Source organism: Parasteatoda tepidariorum, chromosome 2 (genome assembly GCF_982258835.1).
Source record: "Parasteatoda tepidariorum strain Cologne lab strain chromosome 2, Ptep-v5.0, whole genome shotgun sequence".
NCBI lineage: Eukaryota > Metazoa > Arthropoda > Arachnida > Araneae > Theridiidae > Parasteatoda > Parasteatoda tepidariorum.
In genome coordinates, this window is record NC_141756.1 from 95,292,229 (window position 1) to 95,312,791 (window position 20,563).

Genomic DNA, 20,563 nt, shown 5'->3' on the forward strand with positions numbered 1-20,563 from the left:
TAGTGCCAGAAACACGATACATATACTATATTCTCGTAGTTTTGACTATACTTTTTTTTTACGGTGCACCAATTCACCAATCAGGTAAAAATTTGATACATAACATAATAAAATAGAAAAAAAAATCCTAAAAAGATTTTTTTTTTGTCAACTTGTGTAGGATTTAGAATAGCATTTAATAGCATCGACAAATTTGATTTATTTTAGAGGTCAAAATACGAGATAGAAAGGCGATCAGATAACCAAGTTTATGTTCTCTTTTATTACATGAGGAAAATTTGGTTCCAGATAAAAGTGGTCAACTTACAAGCAGACAAATAGATCCAAACAAATATGGACTTCAGGCACACTATATGTTTCAGTCTCTTTATTTATTTATTTTGAAGTTAACTTACTGAGGACAATCTTAATTAAGAGGGGGGAAAAAACGCTTATTGACCTTGCCCTCTTTCTTTAGCATTTCTTCTGTCTAATAACTTTTAATTTTTTTTTTACATTAAATAAAAAAATATTTAGATTATTTGGAAATTATTTATTTAAATTATTTATCAAAATTATTTAAATTTAGATTATTTTAAAATCATTTTTCTCTGTTAAAACTTATACATCTATAGATTAAAACTAAATGCTTTATCTTGATGTGAAGAAAATTTAAAATAAATATTGTATTGTTTTGGGAAGAAAAAAATTTCGAATTATTTCTTAGAAACAATTGATAACTTTAGACTACTCTTTGAAGCCCTTCAGAAAATCACGAACATTAGGCCTAAATCTATAGTGCGTAGATGATTGTTAGGCTCCATATTTGACAACTTGGTGGTCAACTTGAGAGGTTTTGCTGTACGTTCAATTCAAAATATAAATCAAAAATCCTCATTAAAGTGACGAATTGTATATTTAAAAAATTTCAAACACAATAAATAAATTTTAAGAAGTTTTAGTAAAATTTTTTTCTTACCTTAAAACTGCTGCATCAACAGAAATTACCCCTCCCCCTTTTGACATATTTCCGTTGAAAATTGACAATTTTGGATAATAATAGGATATAAAAAGAACAGTAATAAATTTTTAAAAAAATTATTTCCTTTGGAAAAAGTTTTTTAAAAAAGCGAAAAAAAAAGTCCTTAAATTAATTTTATTATTATTATTAATTATTATTTTAATTAATTATTATATATTTTAATTAAATTATTATTATTATTATTTTCTTTTTTAAACAAATTAACTTTTATTTTCAGGCTTGTAGTAGCATTTTCGAAATATTCTTTGTAAATTTTTTAAGCTAACTTCCGAGAACTTTTCATGTTTTTTCAAACTGTAGAGTCTAAAAAAAAAGGGAGGAAAAAACCTCAATTATAAATGAGAAATTTGTAAGCTGACTCCTCTATTTAACTATTTGATGAGTTTTTGAATGTCTTTACTAAAAGGAGAATCATATAGGTAAAGGTTGTTCACGATCGATTTTATCTTTTGATAACTCCAATAAATTTAATTATCTTCTTGAATATGCATGAAGAATTAACAATTATCTCGGAGATTTTGCTTTAAAAAGTTTATTTACATGAATTTTTTAATTATGTAAAGTTTTTTCTTTCTTTCGTTTTTTAAAATTTTTAAAATAAGTTAAAAATGCCTAATGTTAAATTCATACTAGTACCTTTTTTCAAAATAAGCCATCATTAGGCATCTATTACAAATGGACAATTTCTTGAAACTATCATAACTTAAGCTTCTTTAAATAACTTTTTTGCAAATGAAAAAAAAATGTTCTAAATGACATCTTAGAGAGTTTAAAAGCAATAAATGGGAGTGAGAATAAGGCAGCAGCAAAAAATTGTTTTAAAAAAATTCTGTTTAAAAAAAAAAAGCATTTTATTTAATATCTTGGTGGAAAACGGTTAAGTTAAATACCTAATACTGACCATAACATACAAATAAATTTAAAATTATCACTTTTTTCTTAATATCACTTGTGTTTGGGGTCAAAATTTCGCGGCCAAATTTTCGCCGGTTCATAACTTCACTGGAACAAAACTTCGCCGATCCATAACTTCACTTTGTCAGTAAATAAAAAAAATTTCTATTAAAATTAATTCATAAATTAATTAAAATTTAATGCTAATTATTAATTTTAGAATTTGTTTGAGCGAAGTTTTGTCCACGTGAAATTATGTCCGAGAAGATTTGATCCATTACCTATCACTCTCGTTTGCGTATTTACCCATCAAATGTCTATAACAAAAATCTATGTTCATGGAACTAAAGATGGTATAATTTTTTCTTAATAAATTCTGCAATTTTAGGTGACTACTGCATCGATGTGTTGCATCATCCTAAATCCCTTCATCATTATAAATAAATATTATATCATATTTTGCATTCATAAAATATTGTATCTATGTTTTGAGGTAGTATCTGTTATGTAAGGGAAAATATGATGTAATTTTAGCTTAAATTTCAAACAAAGTATTATCTATTCAACTTGTCTTTTCTTTTACCCTACAGCTTTCGATAGCATAGAGCTGAAATTACAAAAGATGAACACATTACCTGGTGCTCACAGCTCAGAATCCTATCCTCAAATCGTCGAAAGCGAAGCTTCGAAGAATTTAAACAGCATTTTAAAAGAGATTGCCGAATCACAAGGCCTACCCCTCACAACGAATTATAACTTACAGCGCAATATGAAGCCAGAAACTTTAGAACGCAACTTGTCTTATAAGAACTTTGAAAAAAAGGAATTATCATCCATGCACGAACATTTAACCTCCATATCTCACGAATCCCACATGTTAAAAAACGATGCCGTATTTACTTCTGCCCATAATTTACCGTTAGTTAACAATCATGAAGCACATATGTTAAAAAACGAAGCTTTATTTACCACTGCTCATAGCCTTCCATTAGTAAACAACCACGAAGCCCATCAACATTCGCCTCCAAAGATACCCTTCAAAACAGTTGATGGATATTTAGTGCTGGAGCCAGCACATTCGAATTCTATGACCAAAAATTCTATACCCTGTGAGGAAGCAGTTGCGCTTATTAAGCAAGAAAATTTCAGAAATGACATTGGTAACATACACCATTTTGAACAGTCCGTTCTTCCCAAGGAATCTTTTGACAGTAATGTAAATGATTTTGGTAATAAAACTCATATGCCAACTGACGCTACAGACACAGATGACAGTGCTGTAGACATAGAAACCGTATCAAGAGATGACAGTAATCCCGCGGGAGTGAATAAAGCAGTACAAATTGCGGAATCTTGGACATTAAAACCAAACGAGGCTTATAAACTGGATACTGATCACTCAAATGTTCTCGCCGTTGAAGATTATAGTTTAGTTCCTCCAGCAGTCAAAAATTTATGGTTCGAGATCTTCGAACACGGTGAAAATAGATCTCCTTTGCCACAAGAAGGACATTCAAATAGAAACGATGGACATGGAACTGCACAAGAAACTACTCAAATGGCAAAAAATTACTCTTGGGAAAAGAATGTGAAGGAAATGCAGCACAACTCACCTTCAAAGGCGCATTCGCTGTCCAAAACTGACCATCAAAGCAATGAATGGGATTCACACCACCATGCTATACCCCAAATTCAAGTAGATAACTGGTTATCTCACCCTGGAACTGAAACACAAATTAACCATGCAAATGTTACAGAACATGCTAACGTCTCAGATTCATATCATTGTAACAAAGAAGTAAATGAATCTGATCAATTTAACGCTGCGTGGAATGAAAAAACAAACAGATTTATGGCAGATCAGCGCAGCGAAATGAATAGACATCTAGAGCAGAAGTCATCAGCAGCTTGGCCTGATCATAATAATCAAACTATTAATGAGCTCAATATGATAACATCTTGCCAAGATTCCCGTGTAAATGTCAAGTATGAGAATACTTCTTCTTGCGCAATGATTTCGAATAACAACAACAGCTTAACAAATGAAATTTCCAAATCTGAACACAATGAGATTGAAAATAACATTCCATATTATGATGATTTAAAAAGATCTGGTCATTACCCTCCAAAAAAACCGAAACAAGGCGCCGAATTTCCGAAAAATCCATTTCCACCAGAAACATCATGGAACGAAAACAAAAACAAAACCGGCGATACTCAGGCTTGGGTAGCAGACGACGCCCACTTTCCAGACCACATTGCCACTGGCGACTCATGGGAGTACCAGACAATGCCATCAATCATAGAGAACAGTCGACATCAGCCAATGAAACATCTAATAGTCGATGAAAATCACCACCCCATTTCGGAAACATATAACCAGTCTTGTTCTTCGTCACCGCCTACTTCAGGGAGTGAAGGGCGTGAACTACGAAGAAGAACCAGCCTTGGGGTCGTCCAGTCGCGACATCCCCAACATTCCACGAATCCTGCGCCACCTGACGGGGAAAGAAACAGGGAACGTGCTCCAACTATTAGCAGTTCCAGTGATACAGTCATGGTCAGTACGTTTGGCAGCATGGCTCCCTACAGCATGGCTGGCAATTATTCCTCCCCACCATCCTATTCAGGAAGAGATCTTTATCCTGGTAAATCATCATCAGGGTATGGTGTTGATCCATCATCTCCCTCCAGCGCTGCTTTGTATGCTTCGTCAACTGGAAGTCTCGCAATGATTCCATATGTTGCTGGACAAAGTATGGGAAATCACCAATCTATGGTATCACAAAGTGGTCACCATTGGTCAAGTTCTCAGCCTCCGAGTGTCCACGATCACCAGCAGAGTTCTGGTTATGGAATTTCAGCTTTGACTTCTGGACTGAATCTTGCTCAAAATTCTTTAATGTCGACAACCTCGCAAGCCGGCGGGTGCGACCAAAATGACTTAAACCGTGCTGCTTCGGGATTTTCTTCTTTTGCATCATCTGGTCACGGTTATTTAAGACCAGAAATGGCCACACATTGGGGATTGCTAGATCCGGCAATATCTGGTTTGCAACATCCATATTGTTCTGATGGTATGGGCCACCATCTTGGTCAAGGTAAGAGTTTTTATAATTACTTATTTAATATTTTTTTGCAACATAATTGAGTGCATAGCATTATTCCCATTTGAAAAATCCAATATATCAAATTCTTATTCCTTTATATAAATTTTTTACACTATTGTAGAAAAAAAAATGCACAACTAATGAGTATATGTTAAAAGAAAAATAAATATTTTCATTGCGTTCTTAAAAAATTGAAAAATGATTTTCTTGACTGAAAATTTTCAATAGTATTATTCCCATTTAAAAAATCCAACATATGAAATTCTTATTCTTTTAAATAAATATTTTTACACTATTTCAGAAAAAAATTGCACAACTAATGAGTATACGTTAAAAGAAAAATATATATTTTCATTGCACTCTTAAAAAATTATTTATTTTGATGGCTGAAAATGAGCTTATTAAATCTCTGATATTTTTTAATAATAATTGTAGATAAAATTGTGCTTTCATGGATTAAATTTCATTGAGAATTTTTTTTTTTAATTTTATACTCTTGGCAACAGCGGCTAAAAATAATTTTTGCTATGTAATAGATTCCGCAAAATTATATTGTAAAAATGTTTTAATGTTCAATTACAATAATCGTAAAAATTCTGTGAAATGTATAAGTTAACATGCATTAACAAATGGCATTATATTGTAAAAAGAAAATTTTAATTTATTCTTTTCAAACTAATGGTATTAAAATGTATTCTTTATACTTTAAGTTATTCAGTTTTTCTTAAGAGTTAATTTATCATCATATGAAAAAGATCTTAAAATAATATAGATTTTGTGTATGTTAAATATTTTATATATACAACAAAATATGCTTACATAAAATTGATATTGTAACTATTTAACTACTTTAAAGTGCTTCGTGTTGATTTACAAATCATGTAATTAATAGGTTTATTTTTTTATACATTCTTTTTCTTCTTCTTTTAAAATTTTAGCGGAAAATCGCAAACTTATTTGAAGCATTAAGTTGACAATTAAATTTACCTTCCCTAAAATTCAAATTTCTATCATAGAGTCTGCAGAATTCCTCTGATTTTGAATTATTTGATTTTGAATTATTTGATTTTGAATGATAGTTTTGAGCTACTAGACAATACTTTTAGCTGCTTAATAAAATAGTTATGTTTCAAAAGTGCTTAATATTTGGATTGAGCAATATTCAGATTATTTTTAGTTCAACACTCCAATTTGAAAATTATTGAAGCTGTATAAGTATGCTATAATAATTTTAAGTGTATGAGGAATGATTATTATTTATATAGTATATTAAATACATAATTTATTGTAATTGGTACACATGGTCAAGAATTCGTAATAAACGAACATTATTTACATTAAGTGTTTCTTTGAAAGAATTTTTTTTTGTTAAACTAGTTTGTTAAAGTTATAATTATGCATACATCAATATCAATTCTTCATATTTAAAAAAAAAAATGTCCAGCATTTTTATTCCTTCTTAAAAAGAAATGGTGATGCCAGAGAATATTTTTTAAATAATCTTTTAGTAAATTTATTGTAGTTTTATTATGTTATTATCATTAAAAAATGAGAGCTTTTACAATCGTTTAGAATAAAACAATTTATTATTCTTATATGAACTAAACTTTATTTATTATTTATTTTATATATTTAAAACGGATTGAGTTGGAAGAGCCTAAAGCAGAATAAAAGTAATGCATATTCAGATTGTCACTAAATTCATAGATTAGTTGGGGAACACATGTTTTCTATAAATTATTAACGTGAAAAAATTATGAAAGCAAGAAAACAGTTAGAATGTGTGACGAAACTGTAAGATCTTTTTTTTTTTTAAAGAGAATAATTGTGGAATAATTTTTCCTTCTGTATGTTGTTATATTGATATTCCCGGAAAATCAATAATAAATCATGCTAATATCACTATATAAAACAAAACTTTTAACATTCAAAGCAAAATATGATTTATCTTTTCACTAAATTTTAACAATCATTTAAAGTATAAAATTCGATTTACAGCTTATGAAGTCAATTTTTTTAGTTTCCTTATAGGGCAAGTCGATGGGGATAGTTTTTTTCTTCAAATTAAAGTACAAAGAATAGAGATCCAAGAAATGTTTATGCATATTTTAAATTCTCATACATATACACAACTTATTTTAAGTAATGAATAAGGAAAATAAATTTATAAGTGGCCATCTCTTCGCAATGCTCTGGTGAGTTGGCCATTCAATGTAGAAAAGGTTGTTGTTGTTAATTTACGTAGCACTAGAGCTGCACATTGGGCTCAATGTAGAAAAGGAAAAACGAAGTTAAAATATGAAAAATAACTCATTTCATACAGTTAATCATGAAAAATTTATGATAAATTGTAAAAAATGAATTTTATCATGTAAAATAAAACGAATCTAATCAACAAAATCAATAGATAGATTTAATCTATATTTTTGAAGAAAAAAAATTTATCATATTTTTAGCAAAGGTTTTCAAAGTTTGCATATGTATTTCATGGAGCCATTGCACTCTCCTTTGCATATTTTATCCAGTCATCGTTTTTAACTATGGTATTGAATTCTTCTCTACAGCTACTAGTAGTCAACGATATTCATCAAATTCAGAGTCTGTAGAATAGGATAATATGTAGGGTTCTATCAAGTAGGATATCTAGTGCTCTTATCGGATAATATGCTAAGCATAAAAAATATGAATATAATATATAGGGTTCCACCGAATAGGAATATAGGGTTCTATCGGCTAATGTGCTAAGCCTCTAAAATCAAAATGTAATATATAGGATTGTTTCGTGTAGGATAAAGAGTTCTAATCGGGAAATATGTTAAGTCTGTAGAATCGGAATGTAATACACAGAGTTCTATCTGATAATTGGTAAGTCTGTAGAATTGGAAAGTAATATTTAAATGGTTCTGTCGGATATGTTAAATCTTTAGAATCGGAATGTAATGTATACCATATATGAAATATATAATATATAGGGTTCTACCGGATTTGTTAAATCTGTAGAATCGGAATGTAATATATACTATATATGTAATATATAATATATAGGGTTCTATCGGATAAATCTATAGAATCGGAATGTAATATATACTATATATGTAATATAATATAATAATAATCGGAATGTAATATATAATGTTCTATAGGGTACTATGATAAGCCTGTTGAATCGGTATGTAATATGCAAGGATCTTATGGTCCTTCAAAAAATTTTAAAAATGGTTTTAATATTGTAATAAGAGAAGATAAGGATTTCTTTTTATTAGCTTTAATTTTAAAATTACGAAACCAAGCAAACCGAAAACCATTAACAAAACCAAAGATTTCCTAACTAGTTTATTTACTTAGCAACATGAATTCGAATTCACTATAATTAATCTTACTTTCTTCTTTTTTTTAGTTTTTAAATATCCTTGCAACTTTTGATATGTCAATACACATTAATAAAAAGTGGCTAGCACGCCCCAATTATACGTGGCAATCTCTCCTAAAGTTAAAGATGTAATGTCCACAGTATCTATATAGTATCACTAAACCATCATATTTATTTGCTTTTTAATCAGGAACAAAAATTGGACTACATGTAAGCCTCAAAAGTTCAAATTGTTTAAAAAAAATAATAACCGACGTATTAAAAAGCAACAAAATGCCTAATTTACAAAAAAATATTTGACCCCTAAAATATAAAACTATTTGACTTTTTGCTGTCAAGAAAAGCAACGCTTTGCTCTAATTGATTTACTGATATCTGTGAAACTCCATTTGCTGTAAAATATTAACAAGTATCGAAAATATTTAAATTGGACATCCCTTTTCTATGGCCATCCATCCTAGACTTATCCTAATCATCAAATTGTACTTTTATTAATTTGTTTAAAACAAGATTCAAAAACCTAAAGTAGAAGGAAAATAGTTGCACATTTAGATTATTGCTAAGATCCTAAAGGCATTGCACTAAGTGATTTAGAGATTAGTGACTTAATAGATTTTTTTAAACTTTAATTATTTCGATTTTACATAGTTACTTTCGATATCAAAATATGAAAATAGTTATAGTATTTCATGCTAATAACATTATATAAGCTAAAATCATATCAATATATTCACAGATTAAAATCAGTTTATAACTATACCTATTTCTTTTAATTGTATAACAAGCAAATTCAAAAAATTCAGTTCGGTAATTTAATTAAATCACAACATTCAGTTTATTGATTTAAATTTTGCCTTCTATTTTTGTATTTACAATGCTTTGAAATATTTGCTGAGATATATTTTTTATTATTATTTAATTACAGAAATAAATGACGGATTGAAAAAAGAAGAGTTATTATAACTACAAATATAAATTTAAAATAATCTCATTTGAAAAAAAAAATACAGTGGGAGAAAATCTGTTGTTTGAAAATAAAGTTTAATATTCAAAGTATTTAGCGAAATAATAATAATTTTTACTTTTTATGACAATAAGTTCGTAAGTTGGATGCTATTTCACGGTGTATTGTGACAGATTATTAACGATAAAAAAATTATTTTATTTTATCATTAATTATTAAAACAGTAATCGAACTTCAAGCGATCATTACTTTACCATTTCCTATTCTTATGACATTTGTGTATATAAATTAACCAAACTAAGTTCTATAACGTTTTGCTACCAAAAAACTCCTCGTTTGAATAACAAGCCCTTCTAATTAAATATAATTGAACTAGCAATTGTTCAAATTTAGAGCGACAAAAAGTTTCAACAGTAAAAAAATTTGTTCTAAGATTTCGTTTTGATTGATAATTTACATTATTATGCAAATTTTTAAATTTTTTGAACTATGATACCCATAATTATTATTAAATTATTATTATTTTTTCTTTCTTTCTTTATTTTTTTTAAAATATTATCTGGTTTAATATTTCCCTATGATTTTCAATAGCAGTAAAGAGCTAGTTCTAGGAACTTTCTTTTTCACTTGGCCTTGAGAGAATGAAAATGCAATATTTGAAGCCTTAATTTAATACGTCTGTGCTGTAAATTTTTTCGAAATAATATTAAGATTTGATAAAAGCTCAGTGTGATTTTATAATTAAGTTGGTTCCTGTATTAGAAGTAGAATTCTTTTTCTCTCCAGGAGTTGTTTAAACTAGCATACTTGTAGCATACTAGCATACTTGTAGATCTTTTTAACCCCTTTCTCCATCGCCCCAAGAACTCGCAAATGCGATTTTATTTACATTAGATTTTTTATAGCCTTAAAATAAAATTGAATTCATTTTGCGATTTACAAGATTTATTTATTTATTTTTTTGCATAAAAATAAGTCGATTTTCTTACGTAATATTTAAAATTTCAGATCTCTATCCTTCTTCTATATGGTAAATGCAACTTTGTGCTTCAAACCACATAAAGTTATCTTTATTTCTGAAATGAGTGAATAAAGTGAATCATATATGTTTAATATTAGTCGTAAATGTTAACTTAAATCTACCTATATAGTTCTCCTGCAGAAACAAAAAAAATTCCTCATTTTGTTTCTCGTTGGCAACAAATAATTGAAATATCAAGCATATGAGCCGTCATAAGCAGAAAGTAAACATACATCTTTACACATTTCGAAATGGAAACTCTTTTCCAGCGTTGACAGCTGAAGGCTAGAACAAACTGAGCTATAAGTAGGGAAGAATTAAGAGGCTAAAAGTCACATCAACAAACAAAGTGCTTAGATTATGTTTTAATTATACTTATGCTGGTTCAATAATAATAATTTTATTCATAGTTATTTACTGAGAAATGAGCCTTAAATGCGCTTTACGCTTTTTGAGTATATTAAAAAAAGCGTGCTCAAAGAGCAGAAAAAAGCGCTGATGACAGCTATGAAAGACGTGACACTGAAAGAATGCGTAGGAAATGTGCCATCCTTCCTCAACTGGGTTTAATTAGCAAGCAAAGCGATTGGTCTACAAAGTAAGCCATATAAAATGCATAGCTACCCTCGGGGGTTGGGGAGCGTCAGCAAACAGGGGGTAGAGCCCACTATAGATGCTAAAATATTAAAAAAAAAAATCAAGTAATAAGCTAAGTAATAATTGAACGCTTCAGCTTACCTTTAAATGAAAATTTATTCTTCAAAATACTTATCTTCGTTCGAAATCAAGGTCCTTAAGTGAATTTAATAGATATAGTCAGTCCCGCTTAAGGGAATATAATTAGTTCCCGACAATTTTATTCAAATAAGCAGGTTATTCGAATATAAAGTGTGTGCATAAGTCAATCTTGAATGATATGTTGTAACGACAGTTTACTTTGAAATCATATAGAATGCGCAGTATAATGATTTGAGGAAATAAACTAATTTTCATAATCAATAAACAATTATAATTAGAGACAGAAAAAATCCTCATTTACTGCATAGCTAACAGAAAGATTTGAATAAAGCTTAAGCTTTTAGGAGCGGTGGAATAAATTCTGCCCGACTTATTTTCGAGATAAATGCAAACTAAACTATAACTATAGTAAACAACTAACACTAATAAACTATAATTGTTTTTATTTATTAAACTACACGAGTTTTAATGAAGATAAAGTAGATCGTTTCCTTCTAGACGAGCATACGATGACCACAATTCGTATATTTTTTCCATATTAAAATTTTTACTTACATTTTCTTGTCCCACCAAGGATTAAACGACCATCTGACACCTGTTTAGAACAGGAAATTGATGGCAAATCCCTATTGGATATGAAGACCGCTAATTGTATTCTTTAAAATGAAAATTCCATTCCAGCAAAGGCAATAATTCTGAGGAAAAAGTAGTATTTTAGTTTTTTTTTTATGCCAGAACTACTGGCAACTATAAATAATCGTTTAAACGAAAAAAAATCGGCGTTCCTCTCTTATAAATAATTTCATTCCATTAAATTTTATTATCCGATATGCAATTAAATGGGGATAAATGTATATGTTAAATTTCCAGACAGCAAGTTGCTTTCAATGTTAGTAACAACCTTTATCACAATGCCCAACAAGGTTTATAAATGGTTAGCAAAAAAACCATGCAAGCTCGTAACAATGTTAATTTTACCTATGCTAGTTTACACTGTATTAAGGTTTGCATTAAGCTTGCATGAACAACCCATTTATATCAAGATTGAAGATGTAAAGAAAAAGTAGTATAGTAATACTGCGATACAAAAAAAAAAAAGTAGTTTGCAGCGATTCATGGCTACTGTGTTTTACGTTAGTTTAGTAAGTATAAGAACAGGATTCCAACACAACTGATTTTTCGAATTTGATGGGAACAAATCTTCGCGATTCTATCAAAGGTCACAATTTTAAATGCCCATTTGACTGCGAGTTAACAAGAATTGAGTATTTAGAGTAACGTATAATTAATACGTAAATTTTATTAATATTTTATTATTATTTTTTATTATTATTTATTATTATTATTATTATTATTATTTATTATTATTATTATTTATTATTATTATTTTATTATTATTATTACTTATTATTATTATTATTATTTATTATTATTATTTTATTATTATTATTATTTATTATTATTATTTTATTATATTTATTTAATTTTATTATGACGTATAATTTAGAGTTACGTATAACTAATATTTAAGGTAGTCATTTTTAATAATAGATAATATATCTCTTTGGTCACACTTTCACATGCGAATGTAGACTCGTAAAACATTGATGGTACTATTTCAAAGGAAGTTAACATATTTTCGATGAAACTTAGAGGAAATAAAAGAGCATGAAACACTTAATAAAATTGCAAACATTCTGTAATTTTCTAGCTTCTCCTAAATAAAATATTCGCTGCCAAGAACGGCATGCAGAGTTGTGAAGACTAAATGAATAAATTTGAAAGAAATATTTCAGTATAACAGACTGACTCATGTAAACGTGAATAAAAGTATCTAAATAATTCTCCATGTTTAATATAAGCTAATTTTTTTTTAAATTCAAAACCATTTTGAACATGATGTGTAAATTTATTTCTCCAACAGTGTAAATTATACAAGTGTAAATTAATTTCTCCAACAGTGTAAATTATACAAGTGTAAATTAATTTCTCCAACAGTGTAAATTATACAAGTGTAAATTAATTTCTCCAACAGTGTAAATTATACAAGTGTAAATTAATTTCTCCAACAGTGTAAATTATACAAACGTAAATTAATTTCTCCAACAGTGTAAATTATACAAGTGTATATTAATTTCTCCAACAGTGTAAATTATACAAGTGTAAATTAATTTCTCCAACAGTGTAAATTATACAAGCGTAAATTAATTTCTCCAACAGTGTAAATTATACAAGCGTAAATTAATTTCTCCAACAGTGTAAATTATACAAGTGTAAATTAATTTCTCCAACAGTGTAAATTATACAAGCGTAAATTAATTTCTCCAACAGTGTAAATTATACAAGTGTAAATTAATTTCTCCAACAGTGTAAATTATACAAGCGTAAATTAATTTCTCCAACAGTGTAAATTATACAAGCGTAAATTAATTTCTCCAACAGTGTAAATTATACAAGTGTAAATTAATTTCTCCAACAGTGTAAATTATACAAGCAAATTAATTTCTCCAACAGTGTAAATTATACAAGTGTAAATTAATTTCTCCAGCAAAGTTCGGTTCCTTAAAGAAGTGAAGTAGTCACTACAATTCCACAGTAGCTTGTAGTCACTACATTTAGAAATAAATAGTTGTAGTTAACTACATCTGTGTTACAAAGTAGTTGTAGTAAACTACATTTGTAACAAAGTAGTTGTAGTTAACTACATTTGTAACAAAGTAATTGTAGTAAACTACATTTGTAACAAAGTAGCTGTAGTAAACTACATTTGTTACAAAGTAGTTGCAGTTAACTACATTTGTAACGAAGTAGTTGTAGTTAACTACAAAAATAATATAGTTTTCCCACCACTGTTCCAAACTAATATCTTTTTTTTTCCTTTCTGGGTCTTATAAATCACATCTTATCATGTTTCCCCTCATTTTATAGGCAATATTAAATTGTAAAATAGTTTGGTAGAATCTTATGTAGGTTTGCCTTTTACACTTCCTTACAAACAAGAGGTTGAATGGATATGCAATAGTCAGTAACAAATTCTTCACGATTCTTTGGACCATTTTGTAGTCACAATGTCACCAATTATATTTAATGTTCCTTGCAAAGATGAACGGGAGCTGAAGACAGATCTTTTCCAAGATTATTTAGAAAAAGAAAGGGCAACGGTCAGCTTCTTGGAGATTTTAGGTCTGTTTAAGCAATAGGGGGTTGAAGAATTCTCCGAAGGGGACATTTTTTGGGTCTTTACTTCCTGCTGTAAAAAGCCACCCACTGAGGCTATAAATATTTCATTCATTGCCTTCGTGGGGGTGCGAGCTGTTTTTCACCCCTTTGAGAAAGGGATAGACCTTGAGAAAGTGGGTTATATATTTTGCGAAAAATTTATAGTCAACAAAATTGATGGCTAAAGCTGTTGAGAAAATATTTGGACATGTTTGAAAAAATGTTATTTACCTCGCATTCCAACTGTAAGATGATGCAGAAATAGGCGGCTTTAAGAAAATTTGTATGGGAATTTTCGGTAGTTAAAATATTTGGAAATTCCAACCTTTCATGTTTAAACAAGAATTGTGGAAAAAGTATAAGGAAAAGCAAGAAAAAGATTGAAATTTGATTATTTGCATTTTAAGCACTATCAATAACAATAATGAAATTTGAAATTGAATTAAGATTCGAAAAATCAATAAATCAATTTCACAAAGTTTTTAACTATTTGTAACCGGAGGATACAAATTATTAGAAACTCTTCTTCTCGATCAAAAAGTCTTGAACAAAATCTAATTTGTCCCTGTGCTTGCCTCTGGAATTTCCTTTCCTTCAGTGCTGGATACAAAATTGTCAAACTAAAGGTATTTATCATAAAAGTTGTCACAGTTGCCACGTAGATTTGTTAACAACAATAGTAAAAAAATTATTAGTAAATGTTTTTTATTATTAAAATCATCGTAAATTCTAATTTGATGATTTTTTTGATTTCCGGTCAAAGCATAAATAAAGGCAGATCACTTCATTAACATGACTGAACTTAGTACATACCTATATACCTTAGTACATACCTCAAGACTGAAACTTAGTATATACCTATATAGCATAAAAGCAGTTAAAATGATTGGATTGTAAAAGAATAAATAATGTGCAAAGAAATTTGTTTTTAATATTTTTTTATATTATTTACAGTTACATAACAAGTTATAAGTAAATATTAACTATAAAGAAATTATATGTTGTACAAAATTCTAAGAAATTGCGTCATTATATACATCATTGTTTTTCTAATTAAAATTAAAAGCAGTCAAAATGACTTCTTTAGGCAATCTAGTGTTAAATTGAGAAAAAATTGTATCATTTTTTGCATGACGTTTTCTTCTTTTTTTCCTGTCATGGAAACGTTATACTAGAATGATATTTTAAAAGTAACTTTAATTTATTACAATTGTTAAAAAAATTTCTTAAAAAATATAGAAAAGTAAATAGTTACATTTTTAGATAGAAATGAAAATCATTTATCGATTGCCTTCTTTGTAATACATATTCATCATATTTTCAACGAATCGAGAATGTGTTTTTACCTCTATATTATTCTATAACGGTTATCGTTATCTTACTTAATAAAACAAAAAAAGCAAATATTTGATTCTTTAAAATGCCAAATGTTTCAACCCAATTCATGAAATAGAATTTTCTAATGGAATAAAAGACATTTATCTATAATAGATAAGATAACAATAAGATAAATGCTATCAGATGCGTTATCTAGGTGTGTTTGCAAATAAATTGCCGAACAATACGTAAGACGTTTAATTGTTATCAGTTACAAAAACTATAAAGTTGTATATTTTACATAAGAAGGGTGATAGATCTTTTTCAATTTTGCAGTCATAAAAAATAATTAGAAAACACATTGATAAAAAAAACCAGCTTTTCCAGATATGAACTTTTAAACCCTGTTCTGAGTCCTGTGATTGTCGATAAGTTGAAAATTATAATATTAGTTTTTATATTATAGTAGTATTATAGTAGTCCTAAATTAGCAGTTATGAAATCAGTGTAAAATATATCGATCCTCACTGAAAGAATAATAAAAAATATTAAAAAAATAGCTTGAAATGTTTTTTCAACTCCTGATTGCAAATCCTTGGCCAATTCTGACAAAGACCAGAACCCACCCGGGGCTGTCGCACCAGTGAGACAGGAAGAAAGGAAAGATTGTTGATAAAATTGAAACATTGAAATATTTATAGCGTTAATCTCATTAAATAAATTTTTCGCAGCTCTTATATCAAACAAAATAAAATAAATTAATAAAAACCACTATTTAAGAACCTTACACGATGGAAAGCAATAATTTTAAACTATTTATATCATCCAACCGTAAAATTTGGGCTTCAGATTACTTATATCATAAAAATTATTAGACTTCCTTAAAAATCACCAACTTGGCGAGATTTTTCTGCCTTGAAAAAAGGTATTAAAATAAATCAATAATTCAATTAAACAAATTATCTCATTTTATATTTTATTTCATAACCGTCGTTGAACAGCCGACCGAATTTTATGGGTTTACGACTACGAATGTTCAATTCCATAGCCTTGTAATGTTGAACCCAATCCAGAAGACAAGGGAGCTCCAGGAGCAATTATTAGGAGAAATTTGCCTTCGTGGGGGACTTTTCGATGGAACTAACCGGCATTTGCGTTACAGGGGGGGACCACGAAAACCTCCCACAGTTAGCCAGACTGCAAGGGGACTATAATCCATGATCCGTCTACTAGTGAGGATATTTTACGTCAGCACTTGGTCAGTGCCAGCCGGATGCAAAATTCATATCGACAGGGATTCGAACCCGGTTCGCCACATTGGAAGGCGAACGCTCTATCCCCTGAGCCATCGCGGCTCAAGTTATGTGTATATGTGACACGTTAACAATGTTTCAGTTATTACTAATAATCTAACTGAGTTAAATTAACGTTATTTACAGACTTGTGGTAAGGCCAGAGCCGATATGGCATTTCGATACTATTTTGCGGTATGGGACGTGATTCAAGGATCTAAAGAACACGTTATAATCTTAAGTTCTTCTAAATCTATCTCAGAATAATTTGTTCTTAATAGTAGCAGATTGAAGGATAACTTTGTTAATATGCTACGTTTGAATGAAATTGTACTCAACTTAGACAATCAGCCAATTTCGAAATTAACCATCTATTTAATTTTATATTTCTAATTTTAAACTACGATTATGATATTTATTACTCTGTTATAGTCATTTCCAGGAATGGTGGTTGATATGGAGGAAAATAAAATAATAACTCAGAATGGATTTTTTTTTTTTTTTTTAAATTGTTTCAAATAGTTCCATAAATAAGTCTTAGTAAAAATTCGATGTTATAAATCAATTTTTAAGGAAGAAAAAGTAAAATCAAATTATTTATAATTATTTTTCCATAAGTAGTTAGGGATATTATAAAGGTTAAAATTAAATTAAATGTGAGAAAATTTAAGAAAAGAAGTTTCGATTATGGAAAGGTTTGATAATTGTTGATCTATGGAAATTGAAATATTAACAATATTTCGGTAAATGGAGAGAAAAATTACTAAGGCTACAATAAAACAAGAATAAGGAGACTTAAGCAAAAAACGTGCATTTTTTGCGTAAGTCTAATTTAATATCTATATCTAATTAAATAATAATTGATTAGTCTATTAAGATAATAATTGAGCAATAATTTGGTAATTGTTGATCAATATGCAAACAAAAATTTTTATAATTTTTCGGTAAATAAAAAAAAAAACTACAAAAGCTACAGTAAAATAAGAATAATAAAACACTTAAAGATTTCAGAAAATTTACGCAGTATAATCACTGTATACTAGATTAAAGTACCGAGATTATGACTATTTATGATTAGATTATTATATTAACGAAAAACTATTTTTCCGAGATTACAGACTTACTGTGTTGTGTAAAATTGTTTTTTTTAGTACTTTTAAGTACTAAAAAAAGCAATTTTTTTTCTTATTCTGATTCGAACAATTAAATTTAAAAATATATTATTATGACTTTTTTATTTGCTTACATAATGTTGCCATAAAGAAATTGAAAATGTACAAAAATTCGTAAAATTACTACAAATTCAATCACTATGTAGTATTTTACAGACAGACGATTAATTTCACTTGTGTAACAATTTCAATAACACACAAGTGTAATTTGTTTTAAAAATTTGTGTTACACAGATGCAAGAAGCATACTACATACAAATACATAAATATTGATAAATCTGACCATTCTTAACATGAAAATATTGCAGGTAACAACAGTGGATATGTTGTTAGTTTTTACTTTAGTACATAGTTTATTACTTTTAAAGTTATATTTATAGTCTTTTAAATTTATTAAAAATTTAACAGAGTGTATTAAATCCCTCGAATCATTTTCTTTTATACATATCAATCATCGTTTAATAGCAAACATGCATGTAAGTTATTTAAAGTTTCATTATCAAAAGGAATTTTTTAACACATGCTTTCGCTTTCTTTTTTGCTTGACAAACTTTTCACTTGACAAAAAATATGCGTGTTAGTTAGTTGATATTTCCTTATTATAAGAATTTTCTTAACACTATAAAATGTTTTTTTTTATAAAAACATGCAAGTAAATTAATTTATATTTCACGACTCAAAGGGATTTGTTTGCAAGTCTTTAAAATCTTTTTTTTTTTTAAAAAAAAAGTCGCATTTGTTGTATCTAAGTAAATAAAATAACTGTTTTAGTGAAGTTCAACCAATTAATGCAGTTCATACTAGATCATGACGACAGAAACCTGAACTTTATTAGTGCTAAGAAATTTAGTATCTGCTTGCAATAACTATTAAAATATTTAATAAAGAACCAACTATTTACTTGTAATTTTAAGAAATGGGAGTTTTCTTTCAACTTAATTTTTAAACTAATTTAAGTACGGCCCTTCATTATTTGTTCTTGTGTCTATAAACATATATCTTCAACAATAATATATGTTAATAATAATGCTGCATTTACCACATGTATACGAATGTATCTTTAACAGTATACTGTATATTAACAATAACCTTTTATTATTTATTATCAGAAGCATATATATACATTTTTAACAATAAATCGAAGATAAACATAAGAATTTCTGATGAATTACGAATTTTACATAAGTTAGAAAATAAACAGTTTTTCTGGATTAGATGTTCGTCTAGCATTAATTATTTATGTTTAATAAACAAAAACAATTTCATTTTGAAACGTTTTAAAAGTAACAAACATTAGAAAAGTAATTTTTTGAAACGTTTTTAGAATCATTTGTTTTGTGTGGGTTTATTTAATAATCATTCACCCTTAAGAGGCTTCTACCTTCGCCATCTTTCATTTTGGGTAAAAATTTTAATTGGCGTTCCCTTTATACTTTTTTGTACTTAAGCAACATTTGATGATACGGTATTATTCGGCAGCATAATATTGTTCAAAAGAAGTGGGAAATAAAAGGATTGCCTTATTAGATTAAGAGAAAGAGTGATTAATAATTTTCAGAACTTTTATGAATTTTTCCTCAAAAAACACAATAAATAATACTGATACAATAAAGTAATGCTATTTATTGTCTTCAATGAGTAATTTAAAACTACACGTTTGTCAATTTCTAAGTTTTTAAAAAATTTAAAATGACTAAAACTGATTTGAATGACGATTAAAAAAAATTCATTTATCGTTAATTGCCCAAAACAAACAAAATCTAAAAGCAAATAAATGTATACTACTAAACTACTTATTAAAGAAACGTGTTCATCGAAAATTTTATTTGTATAATTGTCAGGAAAAGCAAATAGAGAATTTAAAACACCCCAACGTTTTACATCTTAAACTATGATTGGATGATGGACTTGGTAATTAACATATATCGAAAGATACTGCCAAATAGAGTAAATCCACTCATCGATCATCGATTCAGTTGTGAAAATTAAATAAAGAGGATTAAAAGCATATTTAGAATTTTTCCTCCCCGTCTCCACTCCTTCAGTCTGGAAAGGAAGGGCCCTCTCAAGGAAAATATTCAAATTAAAATTATTCAAAATGTATCAAATTTAATCTAGTTTCTTTCAAATGTCATATTCTAAAATATGCCATTGGTCTTTTACTTTGCATACGAACACTAGTTTCACAGCGATAAACATCACTATAGCCGATGAGCCTTACCAAGGGGGATTGAAGCGCTTCAATCAAATGCCAAAGCCTGGAGCGACAGCAACATCCTTTCTATAAATAAATTCATTGTTTACATCTTTACGCCACATTTCACGGTCCGCTTGGATGCTTGATCTATATTTAAAACTGATCAAAATGCTATACATTGTCTACATTGGCAAGAAAAAAATTCTATCTTTTGATTTGATAATATTTTACTTTGTCTACGGAGATAA

At 28.4% G+C, this 20,563-nt stretch overlaps 1 protein-coding gene across 1 annotated transcript in view; it reads left to right on the forward strand.

The window, feature by feature from the left end:
* The window catches only part of LOC107439679 (uncharacterized), a 77,499-nt gene that overhangs the window by 13,737 nt on the left and 43,199 nt on the right, over positions 1 to 20,563 (forward strand). Inside the window, exon 2 of the mRNA XM_043052163.3 lies at positions 2,506 to 5,016. Coding sequence (XP_042908097.2) covers positions 2,506 to 5,016 — 2,511 coding nt within the window. The remainder of the gene's footprint in view (positions 1 to 2,505; positions 5,017 to 20,563) is intronic.